Source organism: Notechis scutatus, chromosome 1 (assembly GCF_049901735.1).
Source record: "Notechis scutatus isolate UNSWTSFEM ecotype Mainland chromosome 1, rNotScu1.2, whole genome shotgun sequence".
Taxonomy (NCBI): Eukaryota; Metazoa; Chordata; class Lepidosauria; order Squamata; family Elapidae; genus Notechis; species Notechis scutatus.
Window position 1 is genome coordinate 330,044,464 of NC_142009.1, and position 26,067 is coordinate 330,070,530.

General features: G+C 43.9%; 1 protein-coding gene across 2 annotated transcripts; it reads right to left on the minus strand.

Annotated features, from left to right (window-relative positions):
• Window positions 1-25,637, minus strand: KLHL26 (kelch like family member 26). Of its 2 annotated transcripts, XM_087952684.1 has the most exons (5): window positions 25,370-25,637; window positions 11,752-11,934; window positions 2,058-4,322; window positions 1,723-1,923; window positions 1-205 (listed from the first exon to the last, which is right to left on the minus strand). In XM_087952684.1, the coding sequence occupies exons 1-3, from the start codon at window positions 25,438-25,440 to the stop codon at window positions 2,741-2,743; spliced, it is 1,836 nt and encodes a 611-aa protein (XP_087808810.1). In that variant the 5' UTR covers window positions 25,441-25,637; the 3' UTR covers window positions 1-205; window positions 1,723-1,923; window positions 2,058-2,740. The 2 variants fall into 2 exon arrangements, with proteins under 2 accessions (XP_087808810.1, XP_026543407.1); XM_026687622.2 differs by lacking the exon at window positions 1,723-1,923.
• Between the last annotated feature and the right edge of the window lie 430 nt (window positions 25,638-26,067).

Below are 26,067 nucleotides of genomic sequence, written 5' to 3' on the forward strand. Positions count from 1 at the left end.
TATGAAAAGTATGTTTTTATTCCACACTTGGAAGATGCTCCAAATTTCATGTTCCGTAACACAAAAACAAACCTGATCAGCAAGATGTGAAACTCCCAAGCGCACACATTCAAGTTTCTTCTGAAAAGCTGCAATTCACTGGCTTTATGTATTTTAATGCAAAGTCCTCGTTTGCTGTTCCAGGCTGCCGCTGAAGCATACGTGGCTATTTAAATACAGAAAAACCAAAGGAAGAAATGAGTTTCAATTGTGTTAGCGGCAGTTTTCTGACAGAGTGGTGAGTACAGGCATTACAATTATTCAGGGAATATCCCAAAGGTGCTTTTTCAAGAGGCAATTATTGGACTGTCTTCATTTTGAAGACGTTTCACTTCTCATCCAAGAAGCTTCTTCAGATCTGACTGAATGGTGGAGAATGGAAGGATTTATATTCCTTGAAGTCATCAGGTCATTAGCACTCTTTCGGAGAGTTGTTCGTTGAGGCCACTTGGAGGTTTATCTGTGCCCTATAAACAATATAAATTCTTCCATTCCATACCACTCGGTCAGAATTGAAGAAGCTTCTTGGATGAGGAGTGAAAGGCTTTTAAGGAAAAACAAAGGAAGTCCACTTGTTTCTTGAAAAAGCACCTTTGGGACAATCATGACCTGGATGACTGAAAATCTCTCAGCTACTTCTAGACCAAGCATTCCCCTCCCCACCATCAAACACCCTCTGGTTTCTCCCTCCCCCTCAAGGATCCCTTTTGCAGACATTCTAGCACTGGCATTTCACTGGCTGACTCTGGCTTCTTACTTCCCATAATGCCCTGGGGTGCCAATATGATCAAGGCGTTGAAGAAAGTTAAAATGGCAGCTATGAAGCTGCTTTGCATTGAGTGCTAGAAAAAAAATAAGCCGATTTACGGCCACAATTGGGACCAGATTTTATATGGCTAAGCAAAGCAGTTGTTAAGTGAATCACTGCAGTTGTTAAGTTACTAACCTGGTTGTTAAGTGAATCTGACTTCCCTATTGACTTTGCTTGTCAGGTCACAGAAAGTGACACTGCGACTGACATAAATACACAACAGTTGCCAAGCGTCTGAATTTTGATCACATGACCCTGGGGTGTGTGTGCTGCAATGGATGCAACTGTGGAAAACAGTCATAAGTCACTTTTTCCAGTGCCATTGTAACTTCGAATGGTCAGTAAACCAATGGTTGTAAGTCGAGCGCCACCTGTACTCGAAATAATCTGCCAATTCAGTACTGTAGTCACAGCAGATGCGAGCAAAGAACTGGCAGATTAATATTCATTCAGCACGTTACACATCTTATCCCCAGAGTTCACCCTGCAGAATGAAATGTCAATCTACTCTGCGCATCTCACTTTCCAAGCAGCTGCAGGCATATAAAGGGTTTTCCATAACCGACAATTAAGAGGAATGATAAATATAACCATCCCATCAAGCGATTGTTCAGACGGCATTTGTCCATCCTAGCCAATAGCGAACATTCTTGACTCAAGAAAGTGTTCGAGTGTCAAGAAAGGATGCGGACCAGGAACACATCCATATTAAAGTGTGAGTCTCCATGTATCTCCCTCAACAATGATTACAACAAAAAAAGCAGTAGTCCTCAACGTACGACCATAACTGAGCCCCAAATTTCTATTGCTAAATGAAACATTTGTGAAGTGAGTTTTGTCCTATTTTACCTTTCTTGCCAGAGTTTTCTTACCGCATTTGTTAAGTGAATCACTGCAATTGTTAAGTTAGTTGTTGTGAAGTGATCACAACATGGTTGTGAAGTGAATCTGGCTTCCCCAGTGACTTTGTCAGAAGGTTAGAAAACATGATGACGTCCCAGGACACTGCAGCCATCATAAATATGAATCAGTTGCCAAGCATCTAAATTTTGATCACGTGACCACAGGGGATGCTACAACAGGTGTAAGTGTGAAAAACGGTCATGAGTCACTTTTTTCAGTGCCGTTGTAACTTCAAATGGTCACTAAATGAACTATTGTAAGTTGAGGACTACCTATACTGTCAGTTTATGGAAGTCATATTTACCTGTGCTAATAATCCCGTTTTGGCCTCCACTCCATAGATTCCAAGCTTCTGTGGAGTCTTTTTGGCACTTTCCTAAATCTCCGCATAGGGAAACATGTCTTACCGAAACATGTCTAACCACAGAACAGGTATGTTCTGTACAGTTATTCAAAGCTGCTTTTCAGGAAAATACTCCTGTACGAATTCATAGGTTGTTGACACCTAGAGATGTCTTCTTCCTTCAATTGTTCGTCTTATTGATCTTGGGAAGTTCCGGATGATCTTAATCTTCTTGACTTTTCTTCAAATTGTCCAACTACCACACACCTCCATATAATGGCACTCTTGAGATACAGAGAAACCCTCAGTTATTCATAAATGAAAGAAAAGAATTAAACTTATTAAAGAAAGAACTTGTTAAGAATTAAACTTATTCAACATCCACAGACGTGATATTGTTAGGGAAGAGAAACCGGATTGTGCACCACCGGCTGCTTCTTGAGAAGATTCCCTACTCAGGACAGCCTTCCATATCACACTCCCCTTCCCAACAGGGTCGGAAGGGGCTGCTGGAAAACAATAAACCAGGAGAGTGTAGGCAGAAACGTTCACCTGTCTGCCATGAATACACAACTTTATTTTGCAAAACAAGCCAGGCAAGAGCATGCACAGGATGGTTCAGAGGACCAGGTGGCTTTCGACGGTCACCTCCAGGGTGTTGGCTGTGGTAGAATCACCGGTGCACAAGCAATCCCAGCAAATGATTCCGGGAAGTGGAGGTCCCTCTCCCATTCATCCGTCTCCGTGTTGTACACCTGCACGATGCTGGTGACATTGTTCAAGTGCCAATTGTATCCGCCCACGACGTAGATCTTCTTCTCTAGCAAACAACAGCCAGCCTCAGATTGTCCTACCCGCATGGGGCTCACCATCGTCCACTGGTTGGCTTCTGGTAGGTAATACTCCACGGCCAAGACATCAAAGCAACGGTCGACATGGTCCATGCGGCCCCCGAGGGCATAAACCTTATTGTTGGCGCTGACCATCGCGTGCAAGACCCGTGGTTCGTTCATGGGAGCTTTGAACTCCCACTGATCCAGTGCAGAGTCATAGCAATGCAAGGCTTTTTTGTCTTCCACGGATATTCCATACCCGCCCGAGATATACAGCTTGCCTCCCACTGTGGCCCCCGCGTGGCCCCACGTCCTGCGTTTGAGGGGGCAAACAAAGCTCCATTCGTTGGTTCTGGGGCAATATTTTTCCACGGATGCCAAGCTGCCGGATCTGTTCCTGCCCCCCGTGGCATAGACCATGCCACACAACACGTTCAGCTGAAACAGGATCCTGCTCTCCTGCATGGCCTGAATACGCAGCCACTGGTTCAGGTGGGGGTCGTAGCGGTAGCAGATGTCAAGGGCTCCCTCGCCGCTGCGGTACTGCAGGTGCTGTCCCCCAACCACGTAAACAAAGTTATCTAGGACAGCCACGCAGGTGTGGCTAGTCCCCACCTCCATCTCGGTCAGCTCCTTGAATTGGCGTGTGCTGCTGTCAGGCAAATAGTAGACTTTGCCACTTACGGTCCTATCGTTATCGGTGTACGGCGTGCCACCAAAAGCTATGAGAGAGAGGACATCGGAGCGGATCGCCGTGCGGGGAGACTGCATCTCATGCTGTCGAAAAGGCAATATTTGATAGTTGAAAGCTTCGAGGAGGTACTGCCGGCATAAGACGTCCTCCACCATGATGTCAAAGGTCTGGACGCTGTCCACCAGCTCCGAGGATTTCATGAGCGGGAAGCGAATGTGGCAGAGAACCTGGCTGGCACTGCTGCAGCGCGTTGGGTCGTACTGCAGCCATCGGATGGCAGCCCGGAAAAGGTCGATCTCACCACAGCTCTTGAGCTTGTTGCTCTGAAGGAAGAAGACGAGTCGTTCCAAAGGAAGGTGGAGGAAGTCTTCCTCCTCGGAAATCTGAAGGAAATGGCGGAAGGTGAAGGCATCGACGGACTCCTTCAAGGAGGCAAGGCTGAAGGTGGTGGCCATTTGCCCGATGTTAAGGCAGGTCTCAACACTCATGGCTGATTTCAGGAACTCCTCGCACAGCTCCACCACAGGTACCATCTGCAGGAAGACAGCCGCTCCCAGCACATCCTGGATGCAGTCCAGATCAAGGGTGACTTCGGCACTGTAGGCAAACTCTATGATGTGCTTCAAGCCCTTGGCAGAGACTCCTTTCAACTCAATCACATCTTGGTTGCTTTCCCTCATCCCACCAGTGAACATGGCCCTGAAAGAATCAAAGAACAGGAGACGACATGGATGAGATTCACCATTCCTGGACTTATATTCAGGGGGAATATAAGGTGCTCAGAGTCGCCTGAACTACATGACAGATGGCAAATAAATTTGATAAAAAACAAAGAAACAAATATATTTGATAAATAAATACATTTAATAAGTAAAATTGAGAAAGAAAGAAATTTGACAGATAAATAAATTTTCCACAGGTTGCCAACCAAGAAAAGTGTGCAACAAATAACTTGCCTTTTCATTGATTGATGCATCAAAGTAAATCACATATAGTCCTCCACTTACGATTATTTGTTTAGCAAGCATTCAAACTTACAATGGCGCTGAAAAAAGTAAGCAGGTCCTTGAACTTACAACCATTGCAGTGTCCCCACAGTCCCTTGATCAAAATTTGAGCGCTTAGCATCTGATATATGGTTACGATGGCTGTAGCATCACAAGATCATGTGATTGCTATTTGCAATCTGCTCAGCCTGCTTTTGACAAGCAAAGTCAATGGAAGAAGCCAAATTTGCTTAACAACTGCATGATTCACTTAACAACTACAGTGATTTGCTTAATAACCGTGATGAAAAGGGTCGTAAAATCGGGCAGCAGGACTGACTTAACAATTGCCTTGCTTAGTTAGCAATAGAAATTCTGGTCCCAGTTGTGGTCATAATTCACTTTGAATTATGTGTGAATCTGCTTTGAGGTTGTTTACTCAATGAATAAGTATATTTAAATTATTATAAATGACTAACAAAAATGTAAGTTTCCTTCCTGTGCAAAGGCTAAGTGCTCCTTGTCTCAGAAAATCTGTCTCAACCCTTCCTTGTTTACACCAGCTTGTAAGACCTTCCAGAAGGATCCGACACGTGCAGATGTTGTTTTTCTGGTTCTATGAAACGTTGACGAACCCTTTATATCTTCTCAAATCACTGCCTTTTTAAATGAGCTTTGATGAACTTCGATTTAGCTTTATGTTAAAGACTGTCTCAAGTGTCTCTATTAAAATAGAACTGTAGGATATGTATTAGCATAGGTGTCAGCTTTGGAAGCCATATTGAGATCCGATGCTCCCACGCTGCCACAATTGAGCCTGAGAAAGTGGAAGTGGGGGGAATTCATTTGAGTATATCTAGTTAGACAAAATAAAATTCTTTTGCTGGTTCAAGGTCACGGAGTGTTGCGCATAATGAAATGGGAATCTTACTTTGGGACGGATGGTGATTGGGCTATGTGATGTGATGATGGCTAAGGGAGGATGGATTTTGTAGTTTTTACTTTTGCAAGAAAGCCCCAAACTTTCAGATTCAGGATTCCACAGATGTGCCAGTTACTATCCAAATAAAAGGAACTTTGAGAGATGCCTGTCTCGGAGTTATTGGTTGGAATAGAGGGTTGCTGGAACGCTGACAATAGGAAGCTGTAAAATATATATAGGCATTCATACAGAGTCCTTTTTTTGATATGAGAGAAAAATCTCACAAGAAACTTTACTGATTACAAAAAGAGAATTACAGGTAGTGCTCGATTTACAACAATTTGGATGAGAAATTCCTTTGCTAACCAAGGCAAGGGCAAATAGGTCATGCTCAATTTTGCAATTTTTTTTTGTACCATGGTTGTTAAGCGAACCATTGCAGTTGTTAAGTGAAACATATAGTTATTAAGCAAATCAAGCTCCCCCTCTTGAGTTCGCTGTCAGAGGTTGACGGAGAAGGCTGCAAGTGGTAATCACATGACTTTGGGACACTGCAACCCTTGTAAACACACGCCTGTTGCCAAGCCCCTGAATTCTGATCGTGAGACTGTGCAGATGCTGTAGTGGTCATAAGTGCGAGGACCAGTTGTAAGTCAGTTTTTTTTCATTAATAACCATTTAATGAGGCCACTATAACCTTAAATGGTTGCTAAATGAATAATTGTAAGTTGAGGACTACCAGTACTTTAGCTGCTTTAGTGGACATAAAACAAGAACATAAAAACCACCCTGCTATATCAGTCCATCCAGCCCTCCTTGACGTATCAAAACAGACGCCTCCGTAAAGAGAGGAGAAGAGAGCCAGAACAGTTCTCTTTCACAGCGGCTCATATACAGCCGATACAGGCAGTCCTTGACTTACAACAGTTCATTTAGTGACCGTTCAGAGTTACAATGGCACTGAAAAAAGCGACTTATGACCATTTTTCACACTTACGACCGTTGCAGCATTCCCCATGGTCACGTGATTCAAATTTTGGATGCTTGGCAACTGTTGTATGATTGTTGTCGTGTCCCGGGGTCATGGGGTTCCTTTTTTGAGACTTTCTGAAGAGCAAAGTTAAGGGGGAATCCAGACTCAATTAACAACCGTGTTACTAACTTAACAAATGCAATGATTCACTTAACAACCGTGGCAAGAAAAGCCGTAAAATTGAGGCAAACTCACTTACCAAAATGTTTCACTTAGTAACATAAACATTGGGCTCAATTGGGGTCGTAACTCCAGGATTTAAGTTGGAGGCAATGAGTCAGAAAATAGTAAACAGCCGTCAAAACTAATAAATCCTGAAAAAAATAAATCATTTAAAGACCTGTCCGAGTTCCAGAGCTTTCTGCACCACTGTACATACCGAGTGAGGGAATCAGAATGAATCGCGACATCAGGTAAGCATGGTGCGATTCCAGAAGTGGACACCATTTTCTGAGTGACCAGAATTCAGTGCAGCCACTCAGAAAATGATGGTTGCTTCCAGAATCATATCACGCTGTCATCCGGATCTCAAAGCACTGTGGAAAGCTCCAGAGCTCCCGAGATCTTCAAAAGGCAAGCGTGATGGGATGTGGGGAAGAAGCCCAAGCCCTGCAGGGACCCAGTGGGGATGGGTGGGAAAAGTCTGGAGGGTGGGAGAAGCAGACTCAAGGGCTATGGCGTTCATTCTGCTTTGCTAATGCAATCTGCACAGTGTTGCAGAAAACACCCGAGCTCTGCAGATTTTGAAGATCTCCTGAGGTTTCCACAACTGTTCGGTCGGCCACATGGTGAGATTCCAAGAGCGGCTGCCATTTTCTGAGTGCTCCATTGAATTCATACAACAAAGTGCAAAGGACCTATCCAAAGTGTCAACTCTGATGCGGACCTGGCTGAAGCCATCTTTTGCCGCCTCATAGTTGCCATGAATTCTGAGAAGGAGAAGGGAAGGGGAAGTAAGTAGACTGGCTAACAGTCAAAACAAAAAGTTTTCTTGTGGAAACCAAGGTCATCCCAGTAGGTGACAGTTGAAGGAGGAGAGTAGTGACCAAGCAGCCTGCCAGCTACTTTCATTGGACAATGTGACCGGTGACATCTGGGGAGGGAAATATTTGCTCTTTTAATTAGGGAAAAACCGTGGGAACTTTTAGAGTTGGTTTTCACTAGCTGTGCCAATCTGATGCATCCAACAAACATGTTCTTTGAGGAATCTACCTGCCTCAGAGTTCTGCTTTTGGAAGATGCATTACTCGGAATGCTGAAACAAAGATTGCAAAGGTTCATTTAACAACCATGGAAAAAGTTGTAAAATGGGGCCTGACTCACTTAGCACCCACCTTGCTGGGCAATGTTATTTAACTCATCATTGCTTAGCGATGGAAATTCTGGTCCCAATTGTGATAATAAGTCAAGGATTAATTGTAAGATACAGAATAACAAGAATTGGAAGGGACCTTGGAGGTTTTCTAGTCCCACCCAGCTGTACATGCAGAAGATCCTATATCATTCTGGACAATCTCTTCTTAAAAACCTCCAGTGATGGAGCACCCACAACTTCTGAAGTGCAAGCCTTTCCACTGGTTAATTGTTCTCACTGTCAGGAAATTAATCCTTAATTCTAGGTTGGTTTTCTTCTTGATAAGTTTCCATCCATTACTTCTTGTCTTGCCCTCAGGTGCTTTATAGAATAGGTCAACCACCACTTTTTTGTGACAGCCTCTCAAATATTGGAAGACTACTATCATGTCACCCTCAGTCCTCTTCATTAGACTAGAACAGTGGTCGCCAACCAGTGGGCCGGAGACCACGGGTGGTTTGCAAGAAAATTTTGGTGGTCTGCAGAGAAATGTCACCCCCAAAGCAAATAATCCAAGCTGCGTGGGAATACAAGGCTGCGCTGCCCACATGGCCCACGGGAACACAAGGCTTGCGTCATTTGCATTACGAACAAGACGAGGTAGCGAGGGGAGGGCGGGAAGGGCCCCACGCGCCTTGCCTGGCTACCAGGCTGCTTCTTTCCATTTCTTTCTTCTTTTGCTTTTGGCTGCATGCAAGGAAAGCAGCAAAAGTCTTTCTTTCTCTCCCACAAACTCCGCCAGAAATGAGTCTTTGGGACCCTGCAAGGCATCCTGCTCCAAGAGGCTGTGCCGGCACAACAAGTCTCACAAAGACTCATTTCTGGCAGAATTTGGGAGGAAAGAAAGAAAGACTTCTGCTGCTTCTCCTGCTTTCCTTGCATGAAGCCAAAAGTCTCTCTCCCCCAGAGAACGGAGCTGGAGACGGTATCCTGCAATCCCAAATAAAGAATGATTGATCAGTAGGAAAATGGGGTAAGGAATTTTCCTGCTGACTTTTTTTTGGATTTTCCCATGGTCTCTGGTCTGCGGGATTTAAAATTATGAGTTTGGTGGTCCCTGGGGTCCAAAAGGTTGGGACCCCTGGACTAGAATATACCCAGTTTCTGCAACCGTTCTTTGTATGTTTTAGCCTCCCGCCCCCTAAAGAAAATTATGAGCTGCTGTTTCCCTCCTCTTATAGGGAAGGACTGAAAATGCTTTGTTGCTACAAAAAAAGAGCTGAATACCAAGAAAAGCACAGTCAACTTATAATTATCCTGATTTCTGAAGAAAAACTGTCTTGTAATCTTGAAATCCAGAGTAGAGCAACAGCTGCCAAATCATCTTTAATGCTGCCTCTTTTCTTTTACCCTTCATTTGCATCAAAACCAGAGCTACAAACCAAAGGGAAGATTATGTTGTTCATTGTTCCTCCACGACAACCCTACCAAACACCCAAGTTACAAGAGAAACCCTTGAAGCAATTATAGCTCAGCAGCAAGGCCACACCGGTGCCAACCTGTGGTGCACAGAATCCGACAGAGCCATTAGTGTCTGGTGGGAGATTTTCTGCCCCCCCCCTTAATTGTGCCTTATTATAAAGAGCAATAAACCTCTGGGGTTGATGTTACTAGGGAAACAAACACCAATCAAAAAACAAGGACCAAGGTGTATGCAGATGTTCACAGATACATACACAGCAGGCACAAATAAGGCAAGCGTAATCACAAACAGACAAGATGGGAAGCACAAAGTTAGAAACAGGTAAGAGATGGTCAACATCCGGAGGTCACTTTGGACAGGTGTGAATCCAACTGCATTTGAGTAATGATTCAGAGCCTTGATCATCTCCAATGCAGGAGTGGGATGCTACTGGTTCAGCCCGGTTCTATAGAACCGGTAGCTCTGAAGAGCAGCTGACACCGAATCGGTTCGGTGCAATGACTTTCTGGTCGTCTGTTTGGCCCACCCGCCCGCCCGGGCTCTTGGCTGTCCTTTATTTCCTGCTTTTTCAACCTCAACTGCTTTGCGCAGCACAGCTGAGGTTGAAAAAGCAGGAAAGAAGAGGATTTTCAAATGCTGCGCACCCACGCGCAGCGCTTGTCAGCTGTCCGGGCAAGGCAGTTGTTAAGTGAGTCACGGCAAACTACACCTTTTTTGACACCATGGTTAAGAAAATCACTGCATTCGTTAAATGAATCTTGTGGTTATTACATGAATTCGGTTTCCCACATTGACTTTGCTTATCGGAAGCCATCTGGGAAAGTCAGAAAGGGCAATCATGATTCTGGGATGCTGCAACTGCAATAAAGACATGCTAGTTTTGACTTTTGATCATGTGTTCTTGGGGGATGCTACGAGAGCCATAAATGCAAGGACTGGTCGTAACCAAGGATGGGATTCAAAAATCCGAGTAACCGGTTCACTGCCCAGTTGCTGGGTGGGCATGGCCATGGTGGCCGTGGCCTGCAGGAATTTCCGGTAGGGCCATTTTTTTGCCTTCCCAAGCGTCCGGAGGCTTCCCTCAGGCCTCCCCCGGACTCTGGAGACCCTCCGGAAGCCAGAAACAGGACTTCCGGAACAGACTTCCAGACGGCCCGATTTTCTCCCTCCCAGAGCCTACACTGCGCTTACCTGCATCGAAAATGGGCTGCGTGGAGACTCCTGGGAGGGGAGTGGCAGGGTGGGCGGAGCCAGCCAGTTGGTTCAAATCCTGGTTCAGCGAACCAGATGCAAATTTAACATCCAGTTCGCCCGAACCGGTCCGAACCAGTAGAATCCCACTCCTGGTCGTAACACTGCTGTTAACAATCGCTAAAATAATGATTGTGAGTCAAGGACTAATAATAGCCCTCGCTTGCAAACTGTTTGGATATATAAATTTAGTAACTGGACCAGGTTGGTCGGAGAGAGTTGGCTCCTGCATGAGGCAATCTATTTATAATCTAATTATGATTGCTCTGCTGTGGGTGTAAAGGGGGAGTTCCCATTTTTCCCGCCTTTTTTTCTTCTGTGTGTTCTGTATGCTATTCTGTGATTTACCTGACAATTTACCTCATGATCTCATGATGTGCCTGAGTATCTTGTCGGTTGGATATAGAGATGAAATATATTTATTTTTTATAAAATGTATATAAAACCAAAAGTTCAGAATCTCTGACTCCATTTGGCGTGAGTGAGATACTAACACCACTCTATAAAGCCTTGGTAAGGCCACACCTAGAGTACTGCATCCAGTTTTGGTCACCACATTATAAAAAGATGTTGAGACTCTAGAAAAACTGCAGAGAAGAGCAACCAGGATGATGAGGGGACTGGAGACCAAAACATATGAAGAACAGTTACAGGAACTGGGCTTGGCTAGTCTAGTGAAGAGAAGGACCAGGGGAGACATGATAGCAGTCTTCCAATATTTGAGGGGCTGCCACAGAGAGGAAGAGATCAAGCTATTTTCTAAAGCATCCGAAGGCCAGAAAAGGAATAATGGATGGAAACTGAACAAGGAGAGATTCAACCTGGAAATAAGGAGAAACTTTCTGACAGTGAGAACAATCAACCCATGGAACAGAAGTTGCCCTCGGAAGTTGTGAGAGCTTCATCACTGGAGGCTTTCAAGAAGAGATTGGACTGCCATTTGACAGAAATGGTGTAGGGTCTCCTGCTTGGGTGGGGGGTTAGACTAGATTACCTATAAGGTCCCTTCCAACTCTGAATATCTGTAATTTATATCTATAATTGGCCATCGGCTGCCCAATTCCCTGACACAAACCCACCATTTTGTCCACGACCAACTCCGTCAATGTGGTTTGAAAGAGCAGAAAACAGCTTCCCTACGGACATTTGAGCCTCTCACCTGAAGTAGTCACTGCAGGCTGCCAAAACAACTTTGTGCACTTGAAAGACCTCATTGTTGATGGTGAGGATGACATCCAGCAACTGGGCCTGAGCCCGCAGAGAAGCCAAGCCGTGCAGAAGGGTAACACTATGGCCCGGAGCAGAGAAAGTGCATTTCAATGTGCTGTTCTTGTCCGCCATGCTAGGAAGGGGGAGAGAGAGGGATAAATTACAAGGTGCTTTTTTCTTTCTTTCTTCAATTGGTCATACAGGTAGCTCCAGGCCTTTTTTTTTATTACCCTTTCCTACAGTTTTTCCAGCTGTACCATACAAGCAGTCCTCAACCGATCACCCAGAATTACATCTATGCAGGAGATTCTCAATCATCCAGGTCACAAAGGTGCTTTTTCAAAAGGCAACTGAACTTTCTTGATTTTTGCTTTCCTTGAAAACATTTTGCTTCTCATTCAAGAAGCAGAACTGAAGAAGCTTCTTGGATGAGAAGCGAAATGTTTTCAAGAAGGAAAAAAAAGAAAAAAAGAAATGCCAGTTGCCTTTTGAAAAAAGCACCTTTGGGATGCCCAGAATTACAGTTGTTAAGTTGTGCCAGGCATTAAGTGGGTCACCATGTATCTGAACCTGATTTTACTACCTTTTTTGCACCAATCGTTGAACTAATCCTACAGTCATTAAATGAGTGCCATGGTCATTAAGCAGATCCATTGTCTGCAATGGACGTTTTTAGGTTTCCAGCCAAAAAAACATCACAAATTATGGTAATGTGACTGAAGGACGCTACAAGCAGCCATAAATGAGGGCTGACTGCCAAGTGCCCCAAATGCAATCACATGACCAGGGCAGCCGTCAGCACTTCAAATCCTGATTGTAAGTATCCCAGAGAGGTCTGTTATAATTTTGAATTATTGCTAAATGGCCGGTCATAAATCAAGGACTACTGTAGAGAAGGGAACAGATTTATACACACTTTAGGGACAATATATACTATTCAAAACTACCAGACCACCAATTTGCAAGGAAGTGTTAGTACTGCTTACTCTGTAATGGTCTCTCAAATTGGAGAAACCTTTTACTCAGTGGTTTGCAACCTTTATGGCCATGCATCATGGCCACGGACCCCCAAGACTTAACTCAAGATTTAAATCATAACAATTTTTAAGCCTTCATGGAATCCCCTGTGACATCAAGCTCCCCCCAGGGGTCTGCAGACCACAGGTTAAGAACCACTGTTTTACCCCTTTTTGTACAGGAATGAAGGGAACAAGGCCCCATATTCTTACAAAAATATAAGCGTTCTTCAAGGTCATAATTCAAGAAACAGCTTCAAACTCCACTAAGATTACCAATGGACCCTAACCATACACACGCATACATTACACTTCTTTAATAAAAATGAAGACAGGAAAAGTAATCTTGGAATATATGAAACTGAGCGTGATATATGGGGTCCTTGAGCTTGGTGGTTTTCTTGCAGACATTTCATTACCTAACTAGGAAACATCATCAGTGCCAGGAGGGAGTTGGGTTTGCTCTCATTTTATATACTCATGGCTTGCCCTCTCGGAGTTGGTCAGAAGGGTCTTGGTGGTTCCTCGATTGGGCTGTTGTTTACTGTTAGCATGTTTGGCAGTTCCTTGATTGGGGTATTGTTTGCTTTTTTATTGTTAATCTAATGTTAATTTTGGTGCTAATCTCTGCTCATCTGGGTGTTGATTGCTGAAGAGAGGATGTATTCGTCTTTTGTTTCCTTTTTAGCTTTTTGATTGTCTCTTTTGAATGGTATGTAAATGTTGTTTATGTCCATGTGCCTGTGGACGGCTGATTGTTTGAGTGCCAGGCTTCCAGGAATTCTCTAGCATTTTTGGACTTGGCTTGGTCTAGGATACTCACAGTTTCCAAGCTGAAACTATGGTTTCAACCGGTAGCATGATATAATTTGACCTTTTCATTGAAAAGACTTTAGAATGAGGAATGGGGGCCCTGGGAGAGAGAGAGAGAGAGAGAGAGAGAGAGAGAAGTCACACTGCAGAATGTGAAATAATGGCATTAAAAAAAAAAACACTTTTACGCCTTGTGGCCTTGCAGTCCCATTGTTTGTGTTACTATAGTTTTGGGGGAAAAAATACAGAACAGCATCTGTTCCTTGGCAGAGGTTCCAGGAAAGGCACAAAAGAAAACCTTGAGTGATTCTTTGCCAAAGCCCACACGCCATGATTGTGGTGATTGGTTGGTGATGTTTGCATTTAGCTGCATACATACAGTACTGTTTCAACCAATTTAGAACTTACTTTGGGATCCTGGAAGAAACTGGAACTTGGTTTTTAGTTAAAAAGAGTTTATTCTTTTAAGAAAGCTTAGCTTTTTTTTTTTCTGGAAAGGCTCTAATACTGGGAAATGTAGAAGACGACGACCAGCAGCAACATGAAGGAACAAATACTAGATTCTCCTGGATAAGATCTAGTATATATGTCAGTGTTTCTCAACACTGACAGCTTGAAGATGGGTAGACTTCAACTCCCAGAATTCCCAACCTATTCTAGCTGGGGAATTCTGGGAGTTGAAGACCACCCATCTGCAAGGCTGCCAGGGTTGAGAAACACTGATCACTAGGAGTCAAAAACAACTTGATGGTACATAATGAATCATAATCCACCACTTTTCAAACAACTGCTAAAGACTCCTTTACTCCTTCCCTACTAAAAGGACAGGCCTTCAAGTAGTTGGCAGTGTACAAAACTGTTCAGTTTTTCCTGTTCTCTTAAAAATCAAATCCTCTCCCTCAAGGGATGGATTGATTGATTGATCAAATTTATATAGTCGTCCACCTCACTGGAAGTGACTCTGGGCAATATAGAACAATCCGATAAAGCCACAAAAAACAATCATTATAAAACACTCATTATAAAATACATATATATATAAACCCTTATTTAAAAATTTAAAAGCAATTTAAAAAATAAAATATACAAACCATACAGAAATATCACTCATAATAGAGAAGCCATCTTAAAATGTTCCTTGGGACACTACAAGCCTGATGACACAACCAAGTCTTGCAAATAGGTTTTGAATACAGGTAGTCCTTAACTTATAATAATCATTCGTTTAGTGACTGTTCAGAGTTACACCACCACTGAAGAAAGTGACTGACCATTTTCCAGTGATGACCATTGCTGCATCCCATGGTCGTGTGATCAAAATCTGGACCATTGGTTTATATGTATGATGGTTGCAGTATCCCAGGGGTCATGCGATCACCTTCTGACAAGCAAAGTCAATGGGGAAGCCAGATTCACTCTACAACCATGTTACTAACAATTGCAGAGATTCACTTAACAACACGGGCAAGAAAGGTCATAAAATGGGGGGAAACTCACTTAACAACTATCTTACTTAGCAACAGAAATGTTGAGCTCAGTTGTGCTCGTAAGCAGAAGACTACCTGTAGTAACAGGGATAGGGCTAACTTAGCCTCCGGGGTGGGGTAGGTGGGTAGAGACTGTTCCCTAAGGCCGGCATCAGTGATTAATGGAAGGGAGGTCTTATTAGAAACCCACCTGGGGTTCAGCAGCTACAGCCAGAGGCACTGAAGTTTTGCTGATAGGGTATTGGGAATGAGAACCCACCACCAATGCCTCCATTGGCTCCCACCCAAAAAGAGGAATTAGGCATTCACAGTAGCAACTCAACAATAGAACCCAGGTCTTCCTTCTTCGTTCCTTAGTTTTCCTTCTGTCCTTCGTTCGTTCGTTCCTCCCTCCCTCCCTTTTTATTTCTTCTTCCTTCCTTCCTCCCTCCTTCCTTCTTTCTTCCCTCCCTCTTTTCCTTTTTTCTTTCCTCTTTTTTTCCTTCCTTCCTTCCATCCACAGGGTGTGCTTCAACTCGCCACCCACCTGTCTCCCCCCATCTTATAAGATATATAAAACATGATAACAGCGTTCCAATATTTGAGGGGCTCCTACAAAGATGAAGGGGTCCAAAGCACCAAAAGGCAAGAGAGAAATAATGGATGGAAACTAACCAAGGGAGAGAAGCCATCTAGAACTAAGGAGAAATTTCCTAATGGTGAGAGGAATCAACCAGTGGCATAGCTTGCCTTCAGAAGTTATGGGTGTTCCATCACTGGGATCTTTCCAAAAAGAGACTGGACAACCATTTGTTTGAAATGGTTTACGGTTTCATGCTTCAGCAGGGTTTGGGGGGGGGGGGAGGGGGGGGGGGGGGGGGGGGGGGGGGGGGGGGGGGGGGGGGGGGGGGGGGGGGGGGGGGGGGGGGGGGGGGGGGGGGGGTTGGGGGGGGGGGGGTTGGGGGGTGGGGGTTGGGGGGGGGGGGGGGGGGGGGGGGGGTGGGGGTTTGGTTGGGGGGGGGGGGGGGGGGGGGGGAGGGGGGGCCGGGGGGGGGGGGGGGGGGGTGGGATTTTGGGGTGGTGTGGGGGGGGGAAAAATAAAGGTGAAGGGGCCCTTATTTAAAAAAAAGGGGGGGGGCCTGGACTAGAAGACCTCCAAGGTCCCTTCCAACTCTATTATTCTTATGTTCTATGTTCTATCTTAGCCCTTTTGGCCACCCTGAACTCCACTGAGCCTTGAGAAGCCCTTGCAAGATCTTGGGAAAACTTTGCAAAGCCAGGCTGGGCATGCCTTATCAGCAACAGAAGATAAAGGTCAACTGGGGGCAGCAAGGGTGGAGGAGTGCAGAGTGGCCAAAAAAGCAGAGAGGGTGGTGGTGGAGGGGGAATAGGCAATTGGGGAGAGTTGAAGGATAGATGAGCATGACAGGGTAAGAAAAGCATCAGATCCTTGCCTAATGACCGCAACCGTGACTACTCAAAGCTACCTTCATTAAGGGGTGTGATCACATGGTGTTTCAGCTAATGACCCCTTTGCTTACCAACATAAATTCTAATCCCATTTCAGTAGTTAAATGAGAACTATCTGTATTTTTTCTTAATGTATTTTGTTTGCTGCTTAATCTTCATTCATTCTCATTACGTAACTGCACCACTTCAATGTAGTCCCTTACTTTTACATACAAATCACATTATTCAGCATCTACTTATGTTTGACCCCTTTCCCTTCTTATTTTACCACATACAATTCTCCAGTGCCCCCTTCCCACTGCATTCAACTTCTTTGTATTCCTCACAACCATGAGTGCTCTTGTACAAAGCTATTTTTGTTTCTTTCAACATTCATGCCTATCAACAGACCATGTATTATATATTGCCTTCCTATTAAGCCTTTACATCTCAGAAAACATTTCTCCTATTTTCTTATTTTTGGTAAACATTTTACCAAGGTCCCCAAATCTCCATTTGCGACCTTCTCAGCTGGCTTCCAACTGTCAATAGGGGAAGATGGATCAATTTAATGACCATGAGATTCACTTAATTGAGGCGATTCATTTAACAGCTGTGGCCAAAAAGGTCATAAAATCTGGAATGACTCCCTTAACAACTACTTCACTTTGCAATGGAAGGTCCAGTCTCAATTATAGTCGTAAGTCAAGAGCTTACCTGTATTGCCTTCACTGGAAAAGTTGGGATATATTCAGAGATGTATCTGCCTTGAAAATAGTCCATTTTGAACTATATAGCACAGTCAAATATCAGCACAAGACTGTTTTATGACATTTTGTATAATGTCATAAACTGTTTTGATAACTTTTTATATCAAAAAATATTTTCATAAAATTGGCCACATTTCAATTCCACGTGAGTCACGCGTCCCAGATTTTGGAAACTTCTGTAACTTCTGCCCATATGAGGTAGCTTGGTTGAAAAAATTTGCCCAGTTAATGGTTAGTATGTAAATGACAATTTAAAAATAAAGACAAAAACATGTAAAATACCCAGCCTCCTTCAGATGATTTTGAGGTAGCTACAATGACTGAAACTTTTGAGATCTTTACACCTGATTGCTAAATACCCTTGCAAACCCCCAATCCTCGGGATTTCACCGGGGGAGGGGGCCAGGGGAGAGACGTGTTGGTCATTTTCAAATCTGGAAAGTACATGAGCATAAATCAGCTACACATATTGTTTCAAAGGTGCTTTTTCAACAGGCAATTGGACTTTCTTGTTTCTCTTTGAAGATGTTTCACTTCTCATCCAAGAAGCTTCTTCAGCTCTGGCTCCATGGTGGGAAATGATTTATACTCCTTGCAGACAGTTGGTCATTTACATTCTTTTAGAGAGTCCATGAGGCCACTTGGAGGCTTGTCTGTGTTCACCTAAGGATTACCTAAGTAGTGCAATTGGGTATGGAGCCTTCTCGAGACGGCTGAAAGGACTGTGTTATGCAGCTGTTCTTTCTGCGGGATGCTTTCTGCCCTGTGTCTCTTCTCTGTTGAAGACCAGCACAGGCTGTTGGGGATGAGTCTGTGTTGTCTGCATCTCAAACTGAAGCACAAATGGTTCCTGAGGTCTAAAATTCTTTGGAAATCCATTCTTATCCCTACACCATTCGAAGGGTGTTCATCCCAAAGTGCATGTCATCCAGGTCATAGTTGTCCCAAAGGTGCTTTTTCAAGAGACAACTGGACTTTCTGGTTTTTCTTTGAAGACATTTCGCTTCTCATCCAAGAAGCTTCTTCAGCTCTGATTGAATGATGGGGAATGGAAGGATTTTTATTCTTTGAAGACAGCGGGTCATTTGCATTATTTTAGAGAGTCCTTGAGACCACTTGGAGATTTGTCTGTGTCTTCAAGGTCACTTGAATAGTGCAACTGGGCGTGGAGCCTTCTTGGGACTGCTGAAAGGACTATGTTGTGGAGTTGTGCTTCCTGCAGGATATTTTTTGCCCTTTCACTGTTGAACAGAGGGACAGGCTATTGGGGATGAATGATGCAGGAGACTCCATCATAGTAGTAAGTTGAGGACTGTCTGTAGCCTAGTTTTCCCCCTCTTAATCTGCCCTATTGCATGTGATTTTAAAAAAATCCTCTCCAGTATATTATGTCTTATTCAGACTTGTCATTTTTCCTGAAGCAAGAAAGCACAGGATCATTCTAATGGAAAAACCGTAGGTCAGCAAGTTCTCTTTCACAGTTGGCCTCCAATACTAATTTTTCCTCTTCGGAAAACATTAGGCCAAACTTCTGAATAATGCTAACAGAACACCCTTTTAATGAACTAATGTATTTCCAAGTCCATCAATCCCCTTTATGTTATAAGTCTACAGTTAGGTAGCATTTCTTAGCACGTAACTCAAGGATAGTTCAGACTATAAAATAACATATTTTTCAGATTCTTGCCAATGCAGAAATAACTCTCAGGCAGTTTTGATGGTTTAGACCAGTGATCCCCAACCTTTCTTATGCCGCGGCCCATTATCCCCAACCTTTTTTATGGCGCGGCCCAGTACCGGCATTAGCTGGGCGCCGCCATTTTTTTGATGAAAAAGTGCTTCCGGTGAGCTTTCTACCGGAAAAGCTCACCGGAAGCACTTTTTCATCAAAAAGATGGCGGTGCCCAGCAAACCAGCAGCCCGGTAGGACTTGTTCCATCGGACCGGTACCGGTCCGCAGACCGGTGGTTGGGGACCCCTGGTTTAGACAATCACAATGTCCAGCCATGAATGCATATCTGTAAAATTGCAGCAGGTTTCATCACCTTCACTTCAACTTTTATTCTGTTCACAGGAGTTTATATTGTTTTTCCAGTATTTTCCTGTGGTGTGGTTTGTTAGCCCCCACCCCCAAAGTGTTCTGCATTTAGGATGAGCAAGACATATCCATTTTACCTAAACAAATCAATAAATAATGCACCAACTTCAATCCTTTTCCAGCTGGCTAGATTTTGAAAAGGTAATCTACACCTTGATTCTGCTTTGATTGTGGTAATATGCAATTTGGGGTCTATCCCTGCAAAATTATAATTGACAAGGTTTTGACCAGGATGGACTCTAGACCTCCATTGTTTTCCAGTTGCCCATAGGATATAATTCAAGATAACCTGTAAGTCCTAGAAGGATTTAGAGTTAGATTATATTCTAAATCTGGCCAGTTCTGCACATCAGCAAGAGTCCTGCTAAATTTTTTCTATATGCATATAATGCACACTGCAATTGTTCCTTTACTATAAAACTAGAATTTATGTTGTTCCAAGGACAGATTAAACAAGAAATGAATAAATCTCATGCCTAATAAGCAAAAAGGTAGGACATTTTTTTAAAAGTAACATAAGACCCTATTTACTTTTTATTTCATTTACAATTATATGCAAAAGGAGTGAATCAATAGGGATCAAAACTTCATAAGGATAAGAATCAATGTCTTCACTTCCTCACAGTTGCTATTTCATAAGAAGGACTTATGGGTTCCACACATTTATTTTGTTAAGGAAAACAATACAATCCCTACTTCTGATATTGTGGCATCACTTTCAAATGGTCCCATAATACCTTTGCACTATTGCTCAGATGTACCATGAATGTTTTGTTCATTCTTTTCCTAACCCAGCTTAAAAACAAAATAACCGAATAATAGAGTTGAAAGGGACCTCAGAGGTTTTCTAGTCCAACCCCCTACTCAAAGCAGGAAATACTATACCACTTCAGACAAATGGTGTCTAATCTCTTCTTGAAAGCCTCCAGTGTTGGCGCATTTACAACTTCTGGAGGCAAGTTGTTCCACTGATTAATTGTTCTAATTGTCAGGAAATTTCTCTTTAATTCTAGGTTGCTTCTCTCCTTGACTAGTTTCCACCCATTGCTTCTTCTCCTGCCTTCAGGTGCTTTGGAGAATAGCTTGACTCTCCCTTCTTTGTGGCAACCCATTAGATAACAATCAGGTACCAAGTGATAAGACAGACATAATCTACTGCAATAAATGTGACTAAAGAGTCTACAGATAATACTTAATATATGACCACAATGGAGCCTGCCAATCACAGTTGTTAAGTTTCTTGTGATGGTCATAAAACAGATGGATCATGTGACCAACCCAATTTCACAACCTTTTTTGTGCTCGTTAGGCAAACATGACTTACAATCAATTTCAAAGTTACAATCTGTGGGATGCTGCCATTTTGGATTGGTTCTAGTGAACTGGTAGCTCTGACCATCAGCTGGTCTCGCCCATCTGCCCCTGCCCTATCCTTTCCTTCTTTCTGGCTCAGTTGATTCACCTCAGCTGTTCTACTTACCGGGGCTGCCCTAGAAGGTAAGCATTTCAGCTTCAAATTGCTGTATTTTGAATGCTGGGCGCGCAAAGCACGCACTCACAGAACCGGTTGTTAAACTGGTTGCAGCCCACCACTGGTTACAATGGACCACTCTGGAGTGCTTACGACCCTGTTCTTATGTTCTGAAGGCTGCTCATGTAACTGCATATCAGCTGCTTTGTAACTGGCCTATATTAAGACCATTGGTTCACTTAATGACCACGGCATTTGCTTAATGAATGCTGCATGTCGATGACTGATTTACAACTGTCACAACTTGCAACCAGGATGGACACGCTCCATTATGATTGTAACTCAAGTTCAACTTGTATGTGGCAAGGCCGCAAGGCCTGAAAGAGGATGTTTGGATTGAAATCCCTATATACTGTAATTTTGAAACTCAGAAAGTGCCCAAAATAGTACCAGCCTCATCTGCTTCAATTTTTTTTTAAAAAAAACCTAAATCAGGTTAAAGATCAATCTGTCCAAATTTGTGCCATTTAAGGACCTATCAGACACACTTTAGAAATTCCAAATTAAGATATTAGTGTCACTAATATCTTGGATCCATCTTGAATCGGACCTGGGGCTGCCACAAGGGAGGATGGGTAGCTGTGGGAATGAGAGTGAAGTGAGAAGGGGCGATAGCCACAACAACATTCTTTCGCCAGAGCTCAAGCTGCTGGAGTTTGGAGGGGAGTGGCTGGACTTGGTGGGAGTTCAGAATGGAAGTGGATGGGAGAGTGTGACTCCCGAGGGTCATCAGTAGGGAGCTGGGTGTGAGTTTAGTATAGCAGGGAAAATGCGGGAATTCAGATTTGGGTTTTCCCAGATGTGCCAATATGACTTCTCTCATAAATTCTTATTTGGATGGCCTCTGTCTCTGAGCACTGAATTGGGATGGAGAGTTTGGTTGGAACGCTGACCATTAGGAGTTTAACCCACTTTAACCTCTGCTAACAATTAATGCTGTAGGAACAAAGTTGATATCCCTATTGTACATTAATCAGTCTAAACCTGCTAATTGTAAATCATTTGGCGGAAAATCAAGAAAATAATCCACCATAAAATGCACACACACCTGTGAGCCTGTAAAACTCAGGCCTCTCACACTCAATGGGCACAATTAAAACAACCACAGAGGAATCTAGCTATTTTAAGTAGATATATTTAGAATTCAACTTGATCCTGGTGTTTATGCTATTTATTAAAATTTTAGCAAGATAGCAACGTATCATACAAGAGCACTGAATGGGACACTCTAATATTAAGGATTGCAATGAACAAAACAATTAAGAAGCCAAGCATCTTTTTTAAAAAGATGTTTTTATCCCCCTTTATTACTTTATAAGTAACTCTAGGCAGTGAACATATATCATACTCATTTCTCCTCCTATTTTCTCCACAACAACCCTGCGAAGTATTTCCTGACTTTTAGCCTGGTGCCTTAACCACTAGACCAAACTAGCTCTAAGTCTAACGCAAGGCTGGGAAGTAGATCTTTTCGTCTGTTCATTTCCCACCTAAAGCTAAAGAAAATACCTCGAATTAGGACCACTTATTTAGCAACCACTTGAACCTTATGACTGTTACAGAATCCCCATGGCGATGAGATCAAAATTTGGATGCTTGGCAACTGGCGTGTATTTATGACAGTTACAGCATCCGGGTTCACATTTAAGACCTTCCTAGCTGGCTTCTGTTGAGCAAAGTCAATGGGGAAAGCTGGATTTGCTTAACAACCATGGCAAAAAGAATTGAGTGCAATTCATTTAACAACCACATTACTTAACAACAGATGTTCCAGTCCTAACTGTGGTCATAAGCTGAGGACTACCTGTATTGGGGAACATGTAAGAGACTGGAGGAGAGAATCACACAGGCAAATAAGGAAATTAAAGTGTATAATATAGCAGGTTAGGTGAAAACTGAAACCAAGCGGTTTTCACAGGCCAATGGAGTATACGAGAGAGGGAAAAAGCTGAGCAGAATAAAGAGAATAATTGTGAAAAAAACACATAATTATCTTCAAGGGAAAATAAGAAATGAGGTGGAAAAGAACAAATGGGAGGAATCTCTACCTGGGAGTCAGGGGATCTATTTTCTAGTTCATCTAGGAAATAAGAATTTAATAAAAGATTATGGAAAGAACCTACAACCAGGAAACATAATGGGGACAAGGGAGCAATTAAAGGAAAACAACTGTAGAATCTTTTGTGGAGGGAATAAGAATTGTAGGAGATTATGATCAATAAAGAAAGGGAATGCAGTGAAACTGAGCACAGGTCACTGGATGAAATGATAATTTTATCTAGATTCTAGATGAACTTCGATAGGTTTTTTTTTAAAATAGATATAACCGAAAAAGTTGTGGATGTTTGATGGTCCTGAAAGTAGCCATGCCTAGCATTTTCACTTAGATGGGGATGGGAGAAATTACAACATTCCTCCTGCTTGTGGGCTTCTTCCCCAAAGACATCCCCGTGGCTACTGTGGGACCAGCATGCTGAACCAGCCTGGTCCTTCCTCTTACCCAGTAAGCCTCCTTTCACTTCCCGGGACAAAAATGCAAGCAGAGAACAGCCAGGACCTCCCAGAGAGGGGAAAATAGGAAATATGAGGAAAAACAAGAGAGGGCAGAAAAAATAATGCTGCAGGGGACATGATCACATAATGAGATAAAGGGACATCTCTGATGCATAGCAACTGGCTTCACACAACACAAAATACCCGGAGATGATTTATAATAGTCAAAATAAGTGAGAATGTTTTAACTTGATTAGGACCACCATATTTTTCAACAGAAGAGAATATCTTTAGCTGAGGGTTGAACCATGGAGCCCTTGGTGCTCTCTCTGAGTTTGGTTGCTTGCTTGCAGATGTTTCATTGCCCAACTTTAATATTTTTTATTACTTTATAAATAACTCAAGACAACAAACATAACTAATACTCTGGCTCCTCCTCCTATTTTCCCCACAGCAACAATCTTGTGAGGTAGGTTGACCTGAGAGAATGACTGGGCCAAAGTCACCCAGCTAGATTTCATGCCTAAGGCAAGACTAGCTCACAGTCCCCTTGTTTCTAGTCATTTGCCTTAACCATTAGACCAGAATGGCTCCCTGTTTATATAGTAGCTACTGGATATAAACAGGGAGCAAACCTCACACTTACTAGCACTGATGATGTTACCTAGAAACGTCTACAAGCAAACAACCAAGCTCAGAAGACACCAAGAGATCCACAACTATACTTTAGGTCAGTGGTTCCCTAACCTGAGGTCCATGAATCCCTGAGGGGTTTGCAATGTCATCACAGGGAATCCACGAAGGCTTGAAGAAATGTTATTATTTAAATCTTAAGTCTTGGAGGTCCGAAGCCAAGGTCTGTGGCCACAAAAGGTATTTTCGTGGTGAAGAAAAGGTTGAGAGCCCCTGCTTTTAGGTTATAAAAATTGACACAGCCACTAGACAGCAGCAAAGGATTGGGTTAATTTAGCAAGGGTGATCAACATTTTGTGTGAAAGCAACCTGTAGCTCTCCAGATGTTGGGTCACACTAGTTGAGGTTGCTGGGAAGTCATTCAGCAACAAATGTGACTGCACTAAAAGGAGAGAGGAACCACCTTTACAAGGCAAAACAAAAGAGTCAAGGACCATCATAGGACATTAAAAGGAGGAAAAATATTTCTAGGGCAGAGAACTATGGAGTGGAAGCAAGACCCAAAAGCTCCCAAGTCACTATTAAGATGTGATGGACTACACCTTCCATCATCACCAGCCTTATGGATCCTTACACATAGGCAGATCTGGAGTTCATCATACCATTGACAGATGGACACAGGAGGAGAAGAATATGGAACTATGACAGCTGGGGAAGATGATCCACCTTCACCCAGGATTACATTGCCCACGTTCACACAACCTACGTAACCAGGTCAGTCATCATGCATTTGCACAGAGCCCTATCCTTGATTTAGCTTTAATTATGCCGGGCTCTATCCTAGTTCAGCCTGGAGTGCACAGCCAGCAGGTGGGTACACTTCCTTATCCTGTGCAAAAGGTAGAAAACGGGCTAATGCGGTAACCTGGTTAATTAAACCTGACGTGCCAATACAGTACATTGGGGTAACCCCCCCACCCACCCCGACACACACACTCCGACAGCCTCCTGGCAACAGCCCCGCCCAGTTTCCAGAGGTGGATCAGATATCCGAGAAGCGCAATCAAAATTAAAATGCAAAACAGCTGCGGGGCGCGGGGGGAGGACCCGGCCGCGGGAGAAAGAGGGCACCGCGTCGTCCTCAGGGCTCTCTCCGACGTGGGGGGAGCGGAGTCCCGTGCGGGGGTGTGGGGAGAAGAAGGTGCGCCCTCCCCCCTCTCCCCAAGGAGGTGGGACTAGAGACGGCTGGGTGCGGGGGAGAAGGCAGGAGAGGGATTCGTCCTTCCCTCCGGTCCTCACCTGCTGAGGCTGCTGCCGCTCGGCGTGGACGGTCGCTCGGCGAAGGTTTCGGCCCCGCCGGGCTCCGCCATCTTCCCGCCGCCTTTCCGCTTGCTGGAGGCCGCCCCAGCCAGGGGCTCGGCCGGAGTGGGACGCCGGGAAGGGGAAGGGCAGGGCGCGGGAGAGACGGACCAGAGGGCGCTCGGCGCGTCCCCAAGCGCAGGGCGCGCGAGCGTCCGGGGAGGAGAAGAAGCTTCCCGCGCGCGCAAAACCCAAAAAGGGGGAACCCCTGGAAAGCAGGAGAGGGTGGGGGGAAGGAGGCGCCCTCTGTATTCGAAGGAAGAAAGAATAAAGCGGGAGGAATTGGTTGTTGTTGTTGTTGTTGTTGTTGTTGTTGTTGTTGTTATTATTATTATTATTATTATTATTATTATTATTATTATTATTATTATTATTAATTATTAATTATTAATTATTAATTATTATTAATTATTAAAGCGGCGTGAAAATAACGCGTCCCGGGGCGAGAGGGCGCGCCAAGGGGGCCTCGGTTGCGCTTTCTGCAGCCGCCTCACAAGGGCAGCGCTGCGCCTCACCAAAGGGGCTCCTTGAGCCGCTGGGAAGGCGTAGACCCGGGTCCCCTCCCCGGCTGCGTTCACACGGCGCCTCCTTTGGTTGGGTTTGCACAAGCCTGGCAAGCGCATTGGTTGGAGTCGCCC